This window comes from Phyllobates terribilis, unplaced genomic scaffold (assembly GCF_046119375.1).
Source record: "Phyllobates terribilis strain yellow unplaced genomic scaffold, ASM4611937v1 Scaffold_3__8_contigs__length_932513732, whole genome shotgun sequence".
NCBI classification, from domain to species: domain Eukaryota; kingdom Metazoa; phylum Chordata; class Amphibia; order Anura; family Dendrobatidae; genus Phyllobates; species Phyllobates terribilis.
Window position 1 is genome coordinate 46,090,910 of NW_027362763.1, and position 22,817 is coordinate 46,113,726.

The following is a 22,817-nucleotide window of genomic DNA, read 5'->3' on the forward strand; positions in this document are numbered from 1 at the left end:
CTCATTGAAGCATAAATCATTTCTCCATCCATTGATTCGCTGCATTTTACACATCACTATGTCAAGATCATAAATAAGCTCAGAAGCTTTATGGGGCTTCTAAATGAATTGTAGAAGATCCAAGTCCAGCTCAGGAATGCGCCCAAATTCTAGTCCCCAGCGCCCCCTAGTGTCCACAGCAGGGGCCACACTTGGGAGAAGGAGCTGCATGTTCTGCACTGATCCTGCACATTTCAAGCACTCAGGATATCACTGAGTATTATAACACCTGGGACACCTGGATTGTGTTTCATGTATTAGGACCTGGTCTGTAAAGTGAAGCCATTACTTATTGATGACCATGTCTGGCTCTGCAGGACACACAAAGTAAGATGCATGCAACTGGAAATGAACCACTGCATTGTGTGCATGCACTGATGTAGCTGAGCTGAACCTTATCCAGAATATTCACCTGCAGTCCTATGTAAATTGTTAATTCTCTTTTCTCTCTCAAGCTGCATATAAAATATTGAGCTCAACTTGGCTCTGCTACATCTGACCAAGCCTTGCTACATCTAGCACCTGCCACCACTGACAAGCTCAGCTCTGCTGCATATGACAGACTCCACTCACTATTAGAGCTGCATGTGATATCACACTGCTGCAGTGTCGCTTCAATGGAAATGTACAAGTCAGCATCTCAAGGGTTAATCTGGACCATGGACCCTGACATCTCTCCACTACCCCCTCCCCCCTCCTCCTTGTAGGGTGCAGCCAGTGACAGGTTGGATACCCCTCTGGATGCTCCTCCTCCATCATCCATCCATCCATGGTCAGGTCTGGAGCTGCTGAGCCTGGGACTACCTCCAATTGTCGGGAAACCTGGAGCAAGGAGCCTGAGCTCAGACATTCAGAAGGTCCAGGAAAGAGCAGAAGTCCTCTGCAGACCCCTCTACACCAACTTCACCACTTATGGTCCAGCTGTTTCCTTCTCTGTGGACCTCCAGCCTGACCTGAGCAGTGGAGGACCCTCAAGGAGCATCTCTTATACTAGAAGGAATCTTTGGATTTGGGACAAAAAAAGGTAAAAAGAAAAGTCTCCTGCTGTGAATATGAATCTATGATCCTTGTAATACTTTGTGTTCTGACTTTATTGTAGCAGAGCTGAGTTTGTCAGATGTGGCAGAGTTTCCATGTGCTGTAAAAGAAGTGTCAGATGCAGCAGAGAGGAGTTTGTCTGAGTGTAAATGTATTCAGGATGATTCCATCTGACCAGAATCGTATGGTTATGTCAGGTATTAGCGAGATGATGTAGCAGAGCTGGCTGTGTAGCAGAGCTGGCTGTGTAGCAGAGCTGGCTGTGTAGTAGAGCTGGCTGTGTAGCAGTGCTGACTGTGTAGTAGAGCTGGCTGTGTAGCAGAGCTGGCTGTGTAGCAGAGCTGGCTGTGTAGCAGAGCTGACTGTGTAGCAGAGCTGGCTGTGTAGCAGTGCTGACTGTGTAGCAGAGCTGACTGTGTAGCAGAGCTGACTGTGTAGTAGAGCTGGCTGTGTAGCAGAGCTGACTGTGTAGTAGAGCTGGCTGTGTAGCAGAGCTGGCTGTGTAGTAGAGCTGGCTGTGTAGCAGAGCTGGCTGTGTAGCAGAGCTGGCTGTGTAGTAGAGCTGGCTGTGTAGCAGAGCTGGCTGTGTAGTAGAGCTGGCTGTGTAGCAGAGCTGGCTGTGTAGCAGAGTTGGCTGTGTAGCAGAGCTGGCTGTGTAGCAGAGCTGACTGTGTAGCAGAGCTGACTGTGTAGCAGAGTTGGCTGTGTAGCAGAGCTGGCTGTGTAGCAGAGCTGACTGTGTAGCAGAGCTGGCTGTGTAGCAGAGCTGGCTGTGTAGTAGAGCTGGCTGTGTAGCAGAGCTGACTGTGTAGCAGAGCTGGCTGTGTAGTAGAGCTGGCTGTGTAGCAGAGCTGGCTGTGTAGCAGAGCTGGCTGTGTAGCAGAGCTGGCTGTGTAGCAGAGTTGGCTGTGTAGCAGAGCTGGCTGTGTAGCAGAGCTGACTGTGTAGCAGAGTTGGCTGTGTAGCAGAGCTGGCTGTGTAGCAGAGCTGGCTGTGTAGTAGAGCTGGCTGTGTAGCAGAGCTGACTGTGTAGCAGAGCTGGCTGTGTAGCAGAGCTGGCTGTGTAGTAGAGCTGGCTGTGTAGCAGAGCTGACTGTGTAGCAGAGCTGGCTGTGTAGCAGAGCTGGCTGTGTAGTAGAGCTGGCTGTGTAGCAGAGCTGGCTGTGTAGCAGAGCTGACTGTGTAGCAGAGCTGGCTGTGTAGCAGAGTTGGCTGTGTAGCAGAGTTGTGAGAGGTTTCTTGGATACATATGTTTCATACAAGAGAAACTGGATACATTGTATGGATTCTTAGAGTTTGATGTTGGTAAGATGAGGATGAGAGTCTGGGTCTGTGAAAAGTGTCAGAGCTGAGTATGTCAGATGTAGCAGAGATGAATCTGTTATACTGATCCGAAGATGTGTTCTGGGATTTTTGCATAGGACTGCAAGGCAAAATGTGTTATTATCCAAAGTGTTGAATGAGACCTTCCACTCTGCTACATGTGTGCAGTACATAGAGTGCACCCCTGTCACAAATACAGCAGCTGACAAGTACAGACTATGGGGGTCCCAGGTCCTGTCAGTATACCCCCAACACCCCAGAGCTGCCAGAGTGCCCTGCACAGAGTCCCCTGGAGATGGGGGGCATCAGTCTGGGGTCCCAGGTCCTGTCAGTATACCCCCAACACCTCAGAGCTGCCATAGTGCCCTGCACAGAGTCCCCTGGAGATGGGGGGCATCAGTCTGGGGTCCCAGGTCCTGTCAGTATACCCCCAACACCTCAGAGCTGCCATAGTGCCCTGCACAGAGTCCCCTGGAGATGGGGGGCATCAGTCTGGGGTCCCAGGTCCTGTCAGTATACCCCCAACACCTCAGAGCTGCCATAGTGCCCTGCACAGAGTCCCCTGGAGATGGGGGGCATCAGTCTGTGACCCCTATGAGCTGAGGGCTCTGCCATTCTATCCCAGGCTTTCAGTGTAATGGAAAATGAATCAATTTATGTAAGTGAAAGAGGAAAAAAATCCACAAATCAGGCAAAGGAATGAGATGGAGTCCAGAGGGGAGCGGAATTACAGAAAATCCCCAAATACCTGATTATTGATATTATCATTTAGATTATTATATTATTTTATTCATATTGTCATCATTTAAATGATTATTATTTTTTAGTATTATTTTGATTATTTATATTATTATAAACATTATTTTAATTTATATTATTTTATTCATTATTTTTATTGGTATTATTTATTTTATATATTTTTTTAGATTATTGTTCTTATTGTTTATTATTATTATTTATATTATTATATTTATTTGTATTTTTATTGTTATTATTTTGTATATTATTGTTATTAATAATAATAATAATAATAATAATAATATTATACATCAGCCTCCTCTTTGCTTTCTCTGTAGATTGAACAGTGTAAGGTGTCAGAGACTTTCGCACAGATGTAGCAGAGCAGAATTTGCAGCAATAATCTTACGTTCAATAACAAACCCAGCTCTGCTACCTCTCATACAATAACTTGATTTTCGGAGGATTATTTTGGACTATTTATGATGTATTGATGATGTTTTCTAACTCCCTGTCCTGCCAAATTCATGCAGAACTATAACTCTCATCCTCTGGCTGTCAAGGCATGCCTAGTAGTTGTGTAACAGCTGTGGGGTCACAGCCTGGAGCCCCCTGTTTTCCAGCCCCATAGTGATATTATTTCATGAGCTGACATTCACTCCATACCTGAGAAGTTTCCATGTAATACAAGGTCTCCTGCAATCTTAATGTTGCTTGAGACCATCCCACACTGGACGGGGTCTTTTTTCGATCTCGCATTCGATCTTGCATTCAATGGGTTAATGAACTAAGAAGACCCTATAATAAAAGGGTCCTGGTTTTGGGCAGCGTTCTTCAGGGGTTCTGGGCTTGTTTTGTACACTGTGCTCATGGAGAAGTGATAGGATAAGATGAAATATTCCTTCTTCATTCTCCTTTTATCTTCTTCTCCCCCACACCAGACTCCTGAACATCGCCTTATCTTTTTCTTTGCTGTATCTCCTATGTAGGGCACTAATCCCTAAATTGCATTCATAGGGCCCAGGTTTAGGTGCACAGCAGCTGTCCAGGCATCTATTGTATGTGTGCGGACCTCTGTCATGGGTGAGGGTCTGGAAAATAGTCATTATGGTGGTTACTTCCATTGTTATAGATTTCACCTGCTGTATTACTTAGTAAATGCTGTAAGATGTTGTGCCCATCAGAAGATTATCTTGGGTCTCTGCCGCTCTTAATGAGTTAATCTATTAAAAAAAACGGTTTAAAGGGAGTTTGGTCCCCTTGCATTCTGGGGGGCTTCGTGCGCTGTGTCTATGGACAAGCGGAGGCCATAGGGATGTATGTATTTATTTGGAATCCAGTATGTGCAGCAGATAATGGGTTAATTTATTGGTAGCCAGTTTTAGGTGGTTTGGTCTCAAAATTGCCTTCTCTGATGGGGGCTAGTCTACATGCAGAGGGTCTGTGAGCTGCAACCACCATAGGACTGGGTTTATTATACCTCATCCAGGTTTTGGACCTTTCCTGACGACTTGCAGCTGATTATGGGTTAATCCACTTGTGACCCTCTTATAGGGCAGGAGGGGTGCTGGCCCCAATGTCCCAGGCTTGGTGTCTGCTTAGATGAATGCACTGGGTCTATGGACAAGCGATAACCATGGGGATCTATGTGCACATCTCTTCTCATAGAGACTTGCAGCTAAAGGACTATAGCAGGTACTTGTTTCATGGAGGGGTTTAGACCCCAAATGGTGTTGGACACTAAATGTACCCTGTCTATGGACAAGAAATGACCATGCGGATCTATGTATGTTATCCTCATCCACAATTGGGTCTTTTAATAGTAACTTGCGGCTAATAATGGGTTAATCTACGAATATTTAAAAGAGGATTGGGGGTTGGGTTGGTCGCAATCTTTCAGTCTTGGGTGTAGGGTTCTATGTAGATATCCCTCATCCACTTACATTTCCTATTCATATTAGTCACTTGGAGCTTATAATGAGTGAATCTACTTGTTACCCCCTGATGAAGCTATAGGCGAAACGCGCATCAGGGTACTGGGCAGTGTGGTGTGTATTTGGTGCATTAATTGCGGGTATGAGTTCTTTTGCACTGCTGCATTTTGCTAGGAGTTATTTTTTGAAGAGTCTTTCTTAAAATCAAGGTTTTCTATCATGCTTATGTTTCTTATTCTTATACCGATGCATTGAGTTACTTTATTAGATTCCTCTCTATTATGATTACGGGCTCTACCCTTATTGCTTTATTCTCGTATTATACAGTTTATTGACTGTGTGGTTCACCACTGACCACACGGCCCCTTCTTCTGGGGTTAATGGGGTCTTTTTAACACTTTTCTATAAGTAGTTGTGTATATATTTGCTTGTAGTTGATACCATTTGGATATACAGTATATATATATATATATATATATATATACACACACACACATATATGGATTGTTTGGCGTTTAATTTGGTTTAAGCAGTGATCTATAGCTTTTTCCTATTTATTTCGACCTCTATAAATGACCTCTTAATTATAGTTATTATTAGTAAGGGTCTTTGTGTCCATTTTTCGGCTATTAATATTTGGGGGTCTTCACCTAGTAACTTGAAGCTTATAATTGGGGAATCTGCTTGTTACGAATTTTAGAGGAGAGGGATGGTGGTCCTAAGGTTTTAAGACCTTGTGGGGTGCTTGCTTACTTGCACGGGGTCTATAGACCAACCATTATCATAGGGATCTGTCTTCTAATGACAGATAATGAGTTAACCTATTAGAAACCTAGTATGGCTCCATATTGTATAAATGGGGGTGGTCCCGCTGTGTAGATCTTGGTGGGCACTTACTTCCATTCACTGGGTCTATGGACAAGCAATTACTAAAGGGATTAATGTTTGCATTCCTCTTTGGGGTCTTTTCCTAGTGACTTGCAGTTGATAATGGGTTAATCTACTATTAATTTATTGAATGGGGTAAGGGGTCCCATGGTTTTAGTCTAGGTGGGCACTTGCTCACATGCACTTGGTCTTTGGACAAATAATGACCCTAGGGATCTATGTGCGCATCCCTCATCCATGATTCAGGCGTCCTCCGAGTGTCTTGCAGCAGATAATGGGTTAAGCCGATCCTGCTCTAATCTGCACAATGTTCTTGCTTTCAGGGCATCTTCCAAGGAACAAAGAGAATGTGAAGCTTTCAGAGATTCCTGGGTCCCCGGGGCTCCTCCAGAAGCTTCAGCCCTGACCTGCTCCAGCACCGTGGAGAGCGCCCCCAGCCGGTGCAGCACCAGGACAGCTCCCCAGGGGCCGGCTAATGGGCGCCGCGCCGCCTCCTGCCCGCACCCCCAGGACAGACTGATGCCCGCAGGATCAGCCTCGGATCTCCGCGCAGGTTAGAGCCCCAGGGCTTTCTGGAAGGAGGAGGAAACATCAGCAGATCATCACCCAGCAGCATGGGCCTCTGTGTGGGTGGGAGGTTGTCAGTGGCCGGGGCGGTGTGCTACATCGTGTCCTGCACCATGACAGGTAAGTCTGCAGAGTTCGGAGGGGGCTACAGGGTTGTAGGAGCTTCACTTTTAGGCAACTTTTGAAGAACTTGAAACCTCCACATGCACTGGACTCCTAATGCAAAACAGGCTCCATACTGGTGGCAGCGGCTATGCCAGACTCTCACACCTGCCCACCTGTCTGTTAAGGCCACAACCAGTGGCGTAACTAGAGTACGATAGGCCCCAGTGCAAAATTTGGATGAGCCCATCCTGTATTATTGTCCCCAATCCTGTCCCCTTTCCTGTAATAATGTCCTCCATCCTAGATCCTTCCTGTAATACTGTCCCATCCATGGTCATTTCCAGGTATAGTGTCCTCCATCCTGTGCTCCTTCCTGGTATAATGTCTTCCATCTTGGCCCCTCTCTGTAATAATGTCCACCATCCTGGGCCCCTCCATTCTGGCTCCTTTTTGTCATAAAGTTCCCATCCAGTGCCCCTTTCCTGTAATATTGTCCTCCATCCTGGACCCTTCCTGTAATAATGTCCCCCATCCTCGACCACTCCCTGGTATAATGTCTTCCATCCTGGGCGTTTTCCTAGTATAATGTCTCCCTTTCCTGGCATAATGTGCCCCATCCTAAAATACTTCCTGGTATAATGTCCCCCTTCCTGGGGCCTTTCCTGGTATAATATTCCCTATCCTGGACCCTTCCTGTAATAATGTCCTCGATCCTGGACCCTTCCTGTAATAATGCCCCCCATCTTGGACCAATTCCTGGTATAATGTCCCCATCCTGGACCCTTCCTGTAAAATTGTCCTCCATCCTAGCCCCTTCCTGCTATAATGCGCCCATCCGGGGCCATTTCCAGTTATGATGTCCTCCATCCTGGGTCCGTTACAGCAGTGTTCCCCAACTCCAGTCCTCAAGGCCCACCAACAGGCCATGTTTTCATTTCAGGATTTCCTTAGTATTGCTCAGGTGATAATTGCATCAGCTGCACAGGCAATAGTTCCACCACCTGTGTAATAGTAAGGAAATCCTGAAAGCATGACCTGTTGGTGGGCCTTGAGGACTGGAGTTGGGGAATACTGCTTTATGGGTATAATGTCCTCCATCCTGGGTGTTTTCCTGGTATAATGTCCCCATCCTGGACCCATGAACCCCTTCCAGTAATAATGTGCCCCATCCTGTGATATTGTCCCCCATGATGGATCTTTTCCTGGTATAATGTCCCCCTTCCTGGGCCCTTTCCTGATATAATGTCCTCTTCCTGGAACCCTTCCTGTAATAATGTCCCCCATCCTGGTATAATGTCCCTCTTCCTGGGCTTTCCCTGGTATAATATCTCCATGGATGCACATTCAGTTGGAATAGATGCTGACGTTGGTTGGCCCTCTCCCATATGGCCCTGCTCTTTGCAGCTGCGATCATTACGCCTCTGGCCACAACTATGGTCAGTCAAGTGCAATCTAACCCGATTTATCTAACAACTTTTTTTGTCCTGGTGAGCCAGGGGATGGCAGGAACCTTACCAAATATCCACTTTGTTTCTGGAGGTGACATTTTATTCTTAGTAAAATTTTCACTTTCTATGTCGTATGCATTCTTATATTGATGACTACGATCATGGATGATGGGGTTTATAGTCCCACGTGACCTCAGTTTGCCATTTCACAGCGGCCACTTTCTCCAAAGAAATCAAGAAAGAATTTGAAGTCTATGGGAGTAAGAGAAAAGGAAACGTAGAGAATGGGGGTGACGTTACTGCCGTCCCATGGGGGGTCTTGCTCCCGTCGGCCATATATGCCGTGAGAACATTCTAATATTTTACCATTTGTTTTAATTTCTCAGCAATGTCAAACTCTCCGCTTGCAGTCAATGAATAGAAACCCTGTAGATTTAGGACTATCATCACTGCGTCTGCTCACAAAGTTAAGGCCGTGTTACAATGTACCTTCAGCACTAGAGATACTTGTCATTGTGCTACTTGTGGTTCTCCATATAAGCAGAGGTGGATATTCAGTTACAGGACACAATAGATACAATGTTGCAGCTGGAGGTGACACAGATTCCGCATTGTTCTTTGTCTCCTGCTCATTGTTCTGCTCCACCACAGATGATTCCTTCAGCTCTATATGGAAATATTTCATTGTTTCTCCTTTTTACATTCGCTACAAATCAAAGTAACTTAGATAGTGACAAACTCAGCTCAGCTTCATCTGTGGACACTTCAGGACATTCTCCGCGACCTACGGGAAGTCACAGGAGGAGCAGCGGCTCGTCCTTTACTATTCTGCAAATGTAAATTGTTTTCTGCTGATTATAGGAGGAATAAAAGTCAAAAAGTCACTGCCTGGAAAGATTGTTCTGTGATGCGGTAAATGAGGGGAATGAGTGCGAGACATCTGCAGAGGAGACTGTGCACCTGCACTGATCATAGAGGAGGCTGCTGATACTGCACTGACACATGGGCAGGAACAATGTCAATCTCCTGATATTAAAGGGAAATGTGCCCCACAGTGATGTCACCGCTGATCTCTGGTGATGGATAGGCGGCATTCTCAGTGATGTCACCTCTGATCTCTAGTGATGGATAGGAGGCATTCTCAGTGATGTCACCGCTGATCTCTGGTGATGGATAGGCGGCATTCTCAGTGATGTCACCTCTGATCTCTAGTGATGGATAGGAGGCATTCTCAGTGATGTCACCGCTGATCTCTAGTGATGGATAGGCGGCATTCTCAGTGATGTCACCGCTGATCTCTAGTGATGGATAGGCGGCATTCTCAGTGATGTCACCTCTGATCTCTAGTGATGGATAGGAGGCATTCTCAGTGATGTCACCGCTGATCTCTAGTGATGGATAGGAGGCATTCTCAGTGATGTCACCGCTGATCTCTAGTGATGGATAGGCGGCATTCTCAGTGATGTCACCGCTGATCTCTAGTGATGGATAGGCGGCATTCTCAGTGATGTCACTGCTGATCTCTAGTGATGGATAGGCGGCATTCTCAGTGATGTCACTGCTGATCTCTAGTGATGGATAGGCGGCATTCTCAGTGATGTCACCGCTGATCTCTGGTGATGGATAGGTGGCATTCTAAGTGATGTCACCTCTGATCTCTGGTGATGGATAGGCGGCATTCTCAGTGATGTCACCTCTGATCTCTGGTGATGGATAGGCGGCATTCTCATTGATGTCACCGCTGATCTCTGGTGATGGATAGGCGGCATTCTCAGTGATGTCACCGCTGATCTCTGGTGATGGATAGGCGGCATTCTCAGTGATGTCACCTCTGATCTCTGGTGATGGATAGGAGGCATTCTCAGTGATGTCACCGCTGATCTCTGGTGATGGATAGGAGGCATTCTCAGTGATGTCACCGCTGATCTCTGGTGAGGGATAGGAGGCATTCTCAGTGATGTCACCGCTGATCTCTGGTGATGGATAGGCGGCATTCTCAGTGATGTCACCGCTGATCTCTGGTGATGGATAGGCGGCATTCTCAGTGATGTCACCGCTGATCACTGGTGATGGATAGGCGGCATTCTCAGTGATGTCACCGCTGATCTCTGGTGATGGATAGGTGGCATTCTCAGTGATGTCACTGCTGATCACTGGTGATGGATAGGCGGCATTCTCAGTGATGTCACCGCTGATCTCTGCTGATGGATAGGCGGCATTCTCAGTGATGTCACCGCTGATCTCTGGTGATGGATAGGCGGCATTCTCAGTGATGTCACCTCTGATCTCTGGTGATGGATAGGCGGCATTCTCAGTGATGTCACCTCTGATCTCTAGTGATGGATAGGCGGCATTCTCAGTGATGTCACCGCTGATCTCTGGTGATGGATAGGCGGCATTCTCAGTGATGTCACCTCTGATCTCTGGTGATGGATAGGCGGCATTCTCAGTGATGTCACCTCTGATCTCTGGTGATGGATAGGCGGCATTCTCAGTGATGTCACCTCTGATCTCTGGTGATGGATACGCTGCATTCTCAGTGATGTCACCACTGATCTCTGGTGATGGATAGGCGGCATTCTCAGTGATGTCACCGCTGATCTCTGGTGATGGATAGGCGGCATTCTCAGTGATGTCACCTCTGATCTCTGGTGATGGATAGGCTGCATTCTCAGTGATGTCACCTCTGATCTCTGGTGATGGATAGGAGGCATTCTCAGTGATGTCACCGCTGATCTGTAGTGATGGATAGGAGGCATTCTCAGTGATGTCACCGCTGATCTCTGGTGATGGATAGGAGGCATTCTCAGTGATGTCACCGCTGATCTCTGGTGATGGATAGGTGGCATTCTCAGTGATGTCACCTCTGATCTCTGGTGATGGATAGGCTGCATTCTCAGTGATGTCACCTCTGATCTCTGGTGATGGATAGGAGGCATTCTCAGTGATGTCACCGCTGATCTGTAGTGATGGATAGGAGGCATTCTCAGTGATGTCACCGCTGATCTCTGGTGATGGATAGGAGGCATTCTCAGTGATGTCACCGCTGATCTCTGGTGATGGATAGGCGGCATTCTCAGTGATGTCACCTCTGATCTCTAGTGATGGATAGGCGGCATTCTCAGTGATGTCACCGCTGATCTCTGGTGATGGATAGGCGGCATTCTCAGTGATGTCACCTCTGATCTCTGGTGATGGATAGGCGGCATTCTCAGTGATGTCACCGCTGATCTCTAGTGATGGATAGGCGGCATTCTCAGTGATGTCACCTCTGTTCTCTAGTGATGGATAGGAGGCATTCTCAGTGATGTCACCGCTGATCTCTGGTGATGGATAGGCGGCATTCTCAGTGATGTCACCTCTGATCTCTGGTGATGGATAGGCTGCATTCTCAGTGATGTCACCGCTGATCTCTGGTGATGGATAGGCGGCATTCTCAGTGATGTCACCGCTGATGTCTGGTGATGGATAGGCGGCATTCTCAGTGATGTCACCGCTGATCTCTGGTGATGGATAGGCAGCATTCTCAATGATGTCGCCGCTGATCTCTGGTAATTTATAGTCGGCATTCTCAGTGATGTCACCGCTGATCTCTGGTGATGGATAGGCGGCATTCTCAGTGATGTCACCGCTGATCTCTAGTGATGGATAGTCGGCATTCTCAGTGATGTTACCGCTGATCTCTAGTGATGGATAGGCGGCATTCTCAGTGATGTCACCGCTGATCTCTAGTGATGGATAGGCGGCATTCTCAGTGATGTCACCGCTGATGTCTGGTGATGGATAGGCGGCATTCTCAGTGATGTTACCTCTGATCTCTGGTGATGGATAGGCGGCATTCTCAGTGATGTCACCGCTGATCTCTGGTGATGGATAGGCAGCATTCTCAATGATGTCGCCGCTGATCTCTGGTGATTTATAGTCGGCATTCTCAGTGATGTCACCGCTGATCTCTGGTGATGGATAGGCGGCATTCTCAGTGATGTCACCGCTGATCTCTGGTGATGGATAGGTGGCATTCTCAGTGATGTTACCGCTGATCTCTAGTGATGGATAGGCGGCATTCTCAGTGATGTCACTGCTGATCTCTGGTGACGGATACGCGGCATTCTAAGTGATGTCACCTCTGATCTCTGGTGATGGATAGGCGGCATTCTCAGTGATGTCACCGCTGATCTCTGGTGATGGATAGGCAGCATTCTCAGTGATGTCACCTCTGATCTCTGGTGATGGATAGGCTGCATTCTCAGTGATGTCACCGCTGATCTCTGGTGATGGATAGGCGGCATTCTCAGTGATGTCACCTCTGATCTCTGGTGATGGATAGGCTGCATTCTCAGTGATGTCACCTCTGATCTCTGGTGATGGATAGGAGGCATTCTCAGTGATGTCACCGCTGATCTCTGGTGATGGATAGGCGGCATTCTCAGTGATGTCACCTCTGATCTCTGGTGATGGATAGGAGGCATTCTCAGTGATGTCACCTCTGATCTCTGGTGATGGATAGGCGGCATTCTCAGTGATGTCACCGCTGATCTGTAGTGATGGATAGGAGGCATTCTCAGTGATGTCACCGCTGATCTCTGGTGATGGATAGGAGGCATTCTCAGTGATGTCACCGCTGATCTCTGGTGATGGATAGGCGGCATTCTCAGTGATGTCACCGCTGATCTCTGGTGATGGATAGGCGGCATTCTCAGTGATGTCACTGCTGATCACTGGTGATGGATAGGAGGCATTCTCAGTGATGTCACCGCTGATCTCTGGTGATGGATAGGTGGCATTCTCAGTGATGTCACTGCTGATCACTGGTGATGGATAGGTGGCATTCTCAGTGATGTCACCGCTGATCTCTGGTGATGGATAGGCTGCATTCTCAGTGATGTCACCGCTGATCTCTGGTGATGGATAGGCGGCATTCTCAGTGATGTCACCTCTGATCTCTGGTGATGGATAGGCTGCATTCTCAGTGATGTCACCGCTGATCTCTGGTGATGGATAGGCGGCATTCTCAGTGATGTTACCTCTGATCTCTGGTGATGGATAGGCGGCATTCTCAGTGATGTCACCGCTGATCTCTGGTGATGGATAGGCAGCATTCTCAATGATGTCGCCGCTGATCTCTGGTGATTTATAGTCGGCATTCTCAGTGATGTCACCGCTGATCTCTGGTGATGGATAGGCGGCATTCTCAGTGATGTCACCGCTGATCTCTGGTGATGGATAGGCGGCATTCTCAGTGATGTCACTGCTGATCTCTAGTGATGGATAGTCGGCATTCTCAGTGATGTTACCGCTGATCTCTAGTGATGGATAGGCGGCATTCTCAGTGATGTCACCGCTGATCTCTAGTGATAGATAGGCGGCATTCTCAGTGATGTCACCGCTGATGTCTGGTGATGGATAGGCGGCATTCTCAGTGATGTTACCTCTGATCTCTGGTGGTGGATAGGCGGCATTCTCATTGATGTCACCGCTGATCTCTGGTGATGGATAGGCAGCATTCTCAATGATGTCGCCGCTGATCTCTGGTGATTTATAGTCGGCATTCTCAGTGATGTCACCGCTGATCTCTGGTGATGGATAGGCGGCATTCTCAGTGATGTCACCGCTGATCTCTGGTGATGGATAGGCGGCATTCTCAGTGATGTCACCGCTGATCTCTGGTGATGGATAGTCGGCATTCTCAGTGATGTTACCGCTGATCTCTAGTGATGGATAGGCGGCATTCTCAGTGATGTCACTGCTGATCTCTGGTGATGGATACGCGGCATTCTAAGTGATGTCACCTCTGATCTCTGGTGATGGATAGGCGGCATTCTCAGTGATGTCAGCGCTGATCCCTGGTGATGGATAGGCGTCATTCTCAGTGATGTCACCGCTGATCTCTGGTGATGGATAGGCGGCATTCTCAGTGATGTCACCACTGATCTCTGGTGATGGATAGGCGGCATTCTCAGTGATGTCACCGCTGATCTCTGGTGATAGATAGGCGGCATTCTCAGTGATGTCACCTCTGATCTCTGGTGATGGATAGGCGGCATTCTCAGTGATGTCACCGCTGATCTCTGGTGATGGATAGGTGTCATTCTCAGTGATGTCACCGCTGATCTCTGGTGATAGATAGGAGGCATTCTCAGTGATGTCACCGCTGATCTCTAGTGATGGATAGGCGGCATTCTCAGTGATGTCACCGCTGATCTCTAGTGATGGATAGGCGGCATTCTCAGTGATGTCAGCGTTGATCTCTGGTGATGGATAGGCGGCATTCTCAGTGATGTCACCGCTGATCTCTGGTGATGGATAGGAGGCATTCTCAGTGATGTCACCGCTGATCTCTGGTGATGGATAGGCGTCATTCTCAGTGATGTCAGCGCTGATCTCTGGTGATGGATAGGCGGCATTCTCAGTGATGTCACTGCTGATCACTGGTGATGGATAGGCGGCATTCTCAGTGATGTCACCGCTGAACTCTGGTGATGGATAGGCGGCATTCTCAGTGATGTCACCGCTGAACTCTGGTGATGGATAGGCGGCATTCTCAGTGATGTCACCGCTGAACTCTGGTGATGGATAGGCGGCATTCTCAGTGATGTCACCGCTGAACTCTGGCGATGGATAGGCGGCATTCTCAGTGATGTCACCGCTGAACTCTAGTGATGATAGGCCTCATTCTCAGTGATGTCACCGCTGATCTCTAGTGATGGATAGGCGGCATTCTCAGTGATGTCACCGCTGATCTCTGGTGATGGATAGGCGGCATTCTCAGTGATGTCACCGCTGAACTCTAGTGATGATAGGTCTCATTCTCAGTGATGTCACTGCTGATCTCTGGTGATGGATACGCGGCATTCTCAGTGATGTCACCGCTGATCTCTGGTGATGGATAGGCGGCATTCTCAGTGATGTCACCGCTGATCTCTGGTGATGGATAGGCGGCATTCTCAGTGATGTCACCGCTGATCTCTGGTGATGGATAGGTGTCATTCTCAGTGATGTCACCGCTGATCTCTGGTGATGGATAGGAGGCATTCTCAGTGATGTCACCGCTGATCTCTAGTGATTGATAGGTGGCATTCTCAGTGATGTCAGCGCTGATCTCTAGTGATGGATAGGCGGCATTCTCAGTGATGTCAGCGTTGATCTCTGGTGATGGATAGGCGGCATTCTCAGTGATGTCACCGCTGATCTCTGGTGATGGATAGGCGGCATTCTCAGTGATGTCACCGCTGATCTCTGGTGATGGATAGGTGTCATTCTCAGTGATGTCACCGCTGATCTCTGGTGATGGATAGGAGGCATTCTCAGTGATGTCACCGCTGATCTCTAGTGATTGATAGGTGGCATTCTCAGTGATGTCAGCGCTGATCTCTAGTGATGGATAGGAGGCATTCTCAGTGATGTCACCGCTGATCTCTAGTGATTGATAGGTGGCATTCTCAGTGATGTCAGCGCTGATCTCTAGTGATGGATAGGAGGCATTCTCAGTGATGTCAGCGCTGATCTCTAGTGATGGATAGGAGGCATTCTCAGTGATGTCACTGCTGATCTCTAGTGATGGATAGGCGGCATTCTCAGTGATGTCAGCGTTGATCTCTGGTGATGGATAGGCGGCATTCTCAGTGATGTCAGCGTTGATCTCTGGTGATGGATAGGAGGCATTCTCAGTGATGTCACCGCTGATCTCTGGTGATGGATAGGCGTCATTCTCAGTGATGTCACCGCTGATCTCTGGTGATGGATAGGCGGCATTCTCAGTGATGTCACTGCTGATCACTGGTGATGGATAGGTGGCATTCTCAGGGATGTCACAGCTGATCTCTAGTGATGGATAGGCGGCATTCTCAGTGATGTCAGCGTTGATCTCTGGTGATGGATAGGCGGCATTCTCAGTGATGTCACCGCTGATCTCTGGTGATAGATAGGAGGCATTCTCAGTGATGTCACCGCTGATCTCTAGTGATGGATAGGCGGCATTCTCAGTGATGTCACCGCTGATCTCTAGTGATGGATAGGCGGCATTCTCAGTGATGTCAGCGTTGATCTCTGGTGATGGATAGGCGGCATTCTCAGTGATGTCACCGCTGATCTCTGGTGATGGATAGGAGGCATTCTCAGTGATGTCACCTCTGATCTCTGGTGATGGATAGGCGGCATTCTCAGTGATGTCACCTCTGATCTCTGGTGATGGATAGGCGGCATTCTCAGTGATGTCACCTCTGATCTCTGGTGATGGATAGGCGGCATTCTCAGTGATGTCACCGCTGATCTCTGGTGATGGATAGGAGGCATTCTCAGTGATGTCACCACTGATCTCTGGTGATGGATAGGCGGCATTCTCAGTGATGTCACCGCTGATCTCTGGTGATGGATAGGCGGCATTCTCAGTGATGTCACCTCTGATCTCTGGTGATGGATAGGCTGCATTCTCAGTGATGTCACCTCTGATCTCTGGTGATGGATAGGAGGCATTCTCAGTGATGTCACCGCTGATCTGTAGTGATGGATAGGAGGCATTCTCAGTGATGTCACCGCTGATCTCTGGTGATGGATAGGAGGCATTCTCAGTGATGTCACCGCTGATCTCTGGTGATGGATAGGCGGCATTCTCAGTGATGTCACCGCTGATCTCTGGTGATGGATAGGCGGCATTCTCAGTGATGTCACCGCTGATCACTGGTGATGGATAGGAGGCATTCTCAGTGATGTCACCGCTGATCTCTGGTGATGGATAGGTGGCATTCTCAGTGATGTCACTGCTGATCACTGGTGATGGATAGGTGGCATTCTCAGTGATGTCACCGCTGATCTCTGGTGATGGATAGGCGGCATTCTCAGTGATGTCACCTCTGATCTCTAGTGATGGATAGGCGGCATTCTCAGTGATGTCACCGCTGATCTCTGGTGATGGATAGGCGGCATTCTCAGTGATGTCACCTCTGATCTCTGGTGATGGATAGGCTGCATTCTCAGTGATGTCACCGCTGATCTCTGGTGATGGATAGGCGGCATTCTCAGTGATGTCACCTCTGATCTCTGGTGATGGATAGGCTGCATTCTCAGTGATGTCACCGCTGATGTCTGGTGATGGATAGGCGGCATTCTCAGTGATGTTACCTCTGATCTCTGGTGATGGATAGGCGGCATTCTCAGTGATGTCACCGCTGATCTCTGGTGATGGATAGGCAGCATTCTCAATGATGTCGCCGCTGATCTCTGGTGATTTATAGTCGGCATTCTCAGTGATGTCACCGCTGATCTCTGGTGATGGATAGGCGGCATTCTCAGTGATGTCACCGCTGATCTCTGGTGATGGATAGGCGGCATTCTCAGTGATGTCACTGCTGATCTCTAGTGATGGATAGTTGGCATTCTCAGTGATGTTACCGCTGATCTCTAGTGATGGATAGGCGGCATTCTCAGTGATGTCACCGCTGATCTCTAGTGATGGATAGGCGGCATTCTCAGTGATGTCACCGCTGATGTCTGGTGATGGATAGGCGGCATTCTCAGTGATGTTACCTCTGATCTCTGGTGATGGATAGGCGGCATTCTCAGTGATGTCACCGCTGATCTCTGGTGATGGATAGGCAGCATTCTCAATGATGTCGCCGCTGATCTCTGGTGATTTATAGTCGGCATTCTCAGTGATGTCACCGCTGATCTCTGGTGATGGATAGGCGGCATTCTCAGTGATGTCACCGCTGATCTCTGGTGATGGATAGGCGGCATTCTCAGTGATGTCACCGCTGATCTCTGGTGATGGATAGTCGGCATTCTCAGTGATGTTACCGCTGATCTCTAGTGATGGATAGGCGGCATTCTCAGTGATGTCACTGCTGATCTCTGGTGACGGATACGCGGCATTCTAAGTGATGTCACCTCTGATCTCTGGTGATGGATAGGCGGCATTCTCAGTGATGTCACCGCTGATCTCTGGTGATGGATAGGCAGCATTCTCAGTGATGTCACCTCTGATCTCTGGTGATGGATAGGCTGCATTCTCAGTGATGTCACCGCTGATCTCTGGTGATGGATAGGCGGCATTCTCAGTGATGTCACCTCTGATCTCTGGTGATGGATAGGCTGCATTCTCAGTGATGTCACCTCTGATCTCTGGTGATGGATAGGAGGCATTCTCAGTGATGTCACCGCTGATCTGTAGTGATGGATAGGAGGCATTCTCAGTGATGTCACCGCTGATCTCTGGTGATGGATAGGAGGCATTCTCAGTGATGTCACCGCTGATCTCTGGTGATGGATAGGCGGCATTCTCAGTGATGTCACCGCTGATCTCTGGTGATGGATAGGCGGCATTCTCAGTGATGTCACCGCTGATCACTGGTGATGGATAGGAGGCATTCTCAGTGATGTCACCGCTGATCACTGGTGATGGATAGGTGGCATTCTCAGTGATGTCACTGCTGATCACTGGTGATGGATAGGTGGCATTCTCAGTGATGTCACCGCTGATCTCTGGTGATGGATAGGCGGCATTCTCAGTGATGTCACCTCTGATCTCTGGTGATGGATAGGCGGCATTCTCAGTGATGTCACCTCTGATCTCTGGTGATGGATACGCTGCATTCTCAGTGATGTCACCGCTGATCTCTGGTGATGGATAGGCGGCATTCTCAGTGATGTCACCTCTGATCTCTGGTGATGGATAGGCTGCATTCTCAGTGATGTCACCGCTGATCTCTGGTGATGGATAGGCGGCATTCTCAGTGATGTCACCGCTGATGTCTGGTGATGGATAGGCGGCATTCTCAGTGATGTTACCTCTGATCTCTGGTGATGGATAGGCGGCATTCTCAGTGATGTCACCGCTGATCTCTGGTGATGGATAGGCAGCATTCTCAATGATGTCGCCGCTGATCTCTGGTGATTTATAGTCGGCATTCTCAGTGATGTCACCGCTGATCTCTGGTGATGGATAGGCGGCATTCTAAGTGATGTCACCGCTGATGTCTGGTGATGGATAGGCGGCATTCTCAGTGATGTCACTGCTGATCTCTATTGATGGATAGTCGGCATTCTCAGTGATGTTACCGCTGATCTCTAGTGATGGATAGGCGGCATTCTCAGTGATGTCACCGCTGATCTCTAGTGATGGATAGGCGGCATTCTCAGTGATGTCACCGCTGATGTCTGGTGATGGATAGGCGTCATTCTCAGTGATGTTACCTCTGATCTCTGGTGATGGATAGGCGGCATTCTCAGTGATGTCACCGCTGATCTCTGATGATGGATAGGCAGCATTCTCAATGATGTCGCCGCTGATCTCTGGTGATTTATAGTCGGCATTCTCAGTGATGTCACCGCTGATCTCTGGTGATGGATAGGCGGCATTCTCAGTGATGTCACCGCTGATCTCTGGTGATGGATAGGCGGCATTCTCAGTGATGTCACCGCTGATCTCTGGTGATGGATAGTCGGCATTCTCAGTGATGTTACCGCTGATCTCTAGTGATGGATAGGCGGCATTCTCAGTGATGTCACTGCTGATCTCTGGTGATGGATACGCGGCATTCTAAGTGATGTCACCTCTGATCTCTGGTGATGGATAGGCGGCATTCTCAGTGATGTCAGCGCTGATCCCTGGTGATGGATAGGCGTCATTCTCAGTGATGTCACCGCTGATCTCTGGTGATGGATAGGCGGCATTCTCAGTGATGTCACCGCTGATCTCTGGTGATGGATAGGCGGCATTCTCAGTGATGTCACCGCTGATCTCTGGTGATAGATAGGCGGCATTCTCAGTGATGTCACCTCTGATCTCTGGTGATGGATAGGCGGCATTCTCAGTGATGTCACCGCTGATCTCTGGTGATGGATAGGTGTCATTCTCAGTGATGTCACCGCTGATCTCTGGTGATAGATAGGAGGCATTCTCAGTGATGTCACCGCTGATCTCTAGTGATGGATAGGCGGCATTCTCAGTGATGTCACCGCTGATCTCTAGTGATGGATAGGCGGCATTCTCAGTGATGTCAGCGTTGATCTCTGGTGATGGATAGGCGGCATTCTCAGTGATGTCACCGCTGATCTCTGGTGATGGATAAGAGGCATTCTCAGTGATGTCACCGCTGATCTCTGGTGATGGATAGGCGTCATTCTCAGTGATGTCAGCGCTGATCTCTGGTGATGGATAGGTGGCATTCTCAGTGATGTCACTGCTGATCACTGGTGATGGATAGGCGGCATTCTCAGTGATGTCACCGCTGAACTCTGGTGATGGATAGGCGGCATTCTCAGTGATGTCACCGCTGAACTCTGGTGATGGATAGGCGGCATTCTCAGTGATGTCACCGCTGAACTCTGGTGATGGATAGGCGGCATTCTCAGTGATGTCACCGCTGAACTCTGGTGATGGATAGGCGACATTCTCAGTGATGTCACCGCTGAACTCTAGTGATGATAGGCCTCATTCTCAGTGATGTCACCGCTGATCTCTAGTGATGGATAGGCGGCATTCTCAGTGATGTCACCGCTGATCTCTGGTGATGGATAGGCGGCATTCTCAGTGATGTCACCGCTGAACTCTAGTGATGATAGGCCTCATTCTCAGTGATGTCACTGCTGATCTCTGGTGATGGATACGCGGCATTCTCAGTGATGTCACCGCTGATCTCTGGTGATGGATAGGCGGCATTCTCAGTGATGTCACCGCTGATCTCTGGTGATGGATAGGCGGCATTCTCAGTGATGTCACCGCTGATCTCTGGTGATGGATAGGTGTCATTCTCAGTGATGTCACCGCTGATCTCTGGTGATGGATAGGAGGCATTCTCAGTGATGTCACCGCTGATCTCTAGTGATTGATAGGTGGCATTCTCAGTGATGTCAGCGCTGATCTCTAGTGATGGATAGGCGGCATTCTCAGTGATGTCAGCGTTGATCTCTGGTGATGGATAGGCGGCATTCTCAGTGATGTCACCGCTGATCTCTGGTGATGGATAGGCGGCATTCTCAGTGATGTCACCGCTGATCTCTGGTGATGGATAGGTGTCATTCTCAGTGATGTCACCGCTGATCTCTGGTGATGGATAGGAGGCATTCTCAGTGATGTCACCGCTGATCTCTAGTGATTGATAGGTGGCATTCTCAGTGATGTCAGCGCTGATCTCTAGTGATGGATAGGAGGCATTCTCAGTGATGTCACCGCTGATCTCTAGTGATTGATAGGTGGCATTCTCAGTGATGTCAGCGCTGATCTCTAGTGATGGATAGGAGGCATTCTCAGTGATGTCAGCGCTGATCTCTAGTGATGGATTGGAGGCATTCTCAGTGATGTCACTGCTGACCTCTGGTGATGGATAGGCGGCATTCTCAGTGATGTCACCTCTGATCTCTGGTGATGGATAGGCGGCATTCTCAGTGATGTCACCGCTGATCTCTGGTGATGGATAGGTGTCATTCTCAGTGATGTCACCGCTGATCTCTGGTGATGGATAGGAGGCATTCTCAGTGATGTCACCGCTGATCTCTAGTGATGGATAGGTGGCATTCTCAGTGATGTCAGCGCTGATCTCTAGTGATGGATAGGCGGCATTCTCAGTGATGTCAGCGTTGATATCTGGTGATGGATAGGCGGCATTCTCAGTGATGTCACTGCTGATCTCTGGTGATGGATAGGCAGCATTCTCAGTGATGTCACTGCTGATCTCTGGTGATGGATAGGCGGCATTCTCAGTGATGTCACCTCTGTTCTCTGGTGATGAATAGGCGGCATTCTCAGTGATGTCACCTCTGATCTCTGGTGATGGATAGGCGGCATTCTCAGTGATGTCACCGCTGATCTCTGGTGATGGATAGGCGGCATTCTCAGTGATGTCACCTCTGATCTCTGGTGATGGATAGGCGGCATTCTCAGTGATGTCACCGCTGATCTCTGGTGATGGATAGGTGTCATTCTCAGTGATGTCACCGCTGATCTCTGGTGATGGATAGGAGGCATTCTCAGTGATGTCACCGCTGATCTCTAGTGATGGATAGGCGGCATTCTCAGAGATGTCAGCGCTGATCTCTGGTGATGGATAGGCGGCATTCTCAGTGATGTCACCGCTGATCTCTGGTGATGATAGGAGGCATTCTCAGTGATGTCACCGCTGATCTCTGGTGATGGATAGGCGTCATTCTCAGTGAAGTCACCGCTGATTTCTGTTGATGGATAGGCGGCATTCTCAGTGATGTCACTGCTGATCTCTGGTGATGGATAGGAGGCATTCTCAGTGATGTCACCTCTGATCTCTGGTGATGGATAGGCGGCATTCTCAGTGATGTCACTGCTGATCTCTGGTGATGGATAGGCGGCATTCTCAGTGATGTCACTGCTGATCTCTGGTGATGGATAGGCGGCATTCTCAGTGATGTCACCGCTGATTTCTGGTGATGGATATGCGGCATTCTCAGTGATGTCACCGCTGATCTCTGGTGATGGATAGGCGGCATTCTCAGTGATGTCACCTCTGATCTCTGGTGATGGATAGACGTCATTCTCAGTGATGTCAGCGCTGATCTCTGGTGATGGATAGGCGGCATTCTCAGTGATGTCACTGCTGATCTCTGGTGATGGATAGACGTCATTCTCAGTGATGTCACCGCTGATCTCTGGTGATGGATAGACGTCATTCTCAGTGATGTCAGCGCTGATCTCTGGTGATGGATAGACGTCATTCTCAGTGATGTCAGCGCTGATCTCTAGTGATGGATAGGCGTCATTCTCAGTGATGTC

At 48.7% G+C, this 22,817-nt stretch overlaps 1 protein-coding gene across 1 annotated transcript in view; it reads left to right on the plus strand.

Annotated features, from left to right (window-relative positions):
* Positions 1-223: 223 nt before the first annotated feature.
* Positions 224-22,817, plus strand: part of CHRNA2 (cholinergic receptor nicotinic alpha 2 subunit) — a 214,861-nt gene continuing 192,267 nt past the window's right edge. Inside the window, exons 1-2 of the mRNA XM_073672921.1 lie at positions 224-1,063; positions 6,284-6,647. Of these exons, the coding sequence (XP_073529022.1) occupies positions 6,575-6,647 (73 nt within the window). The 5' untranslated portion in view covers positions 224-1,063; positions 6,284-6,574. The remainder of the gene's footprint in view (positions 1,064-6,283; positions 6,648-22,817) is intronic.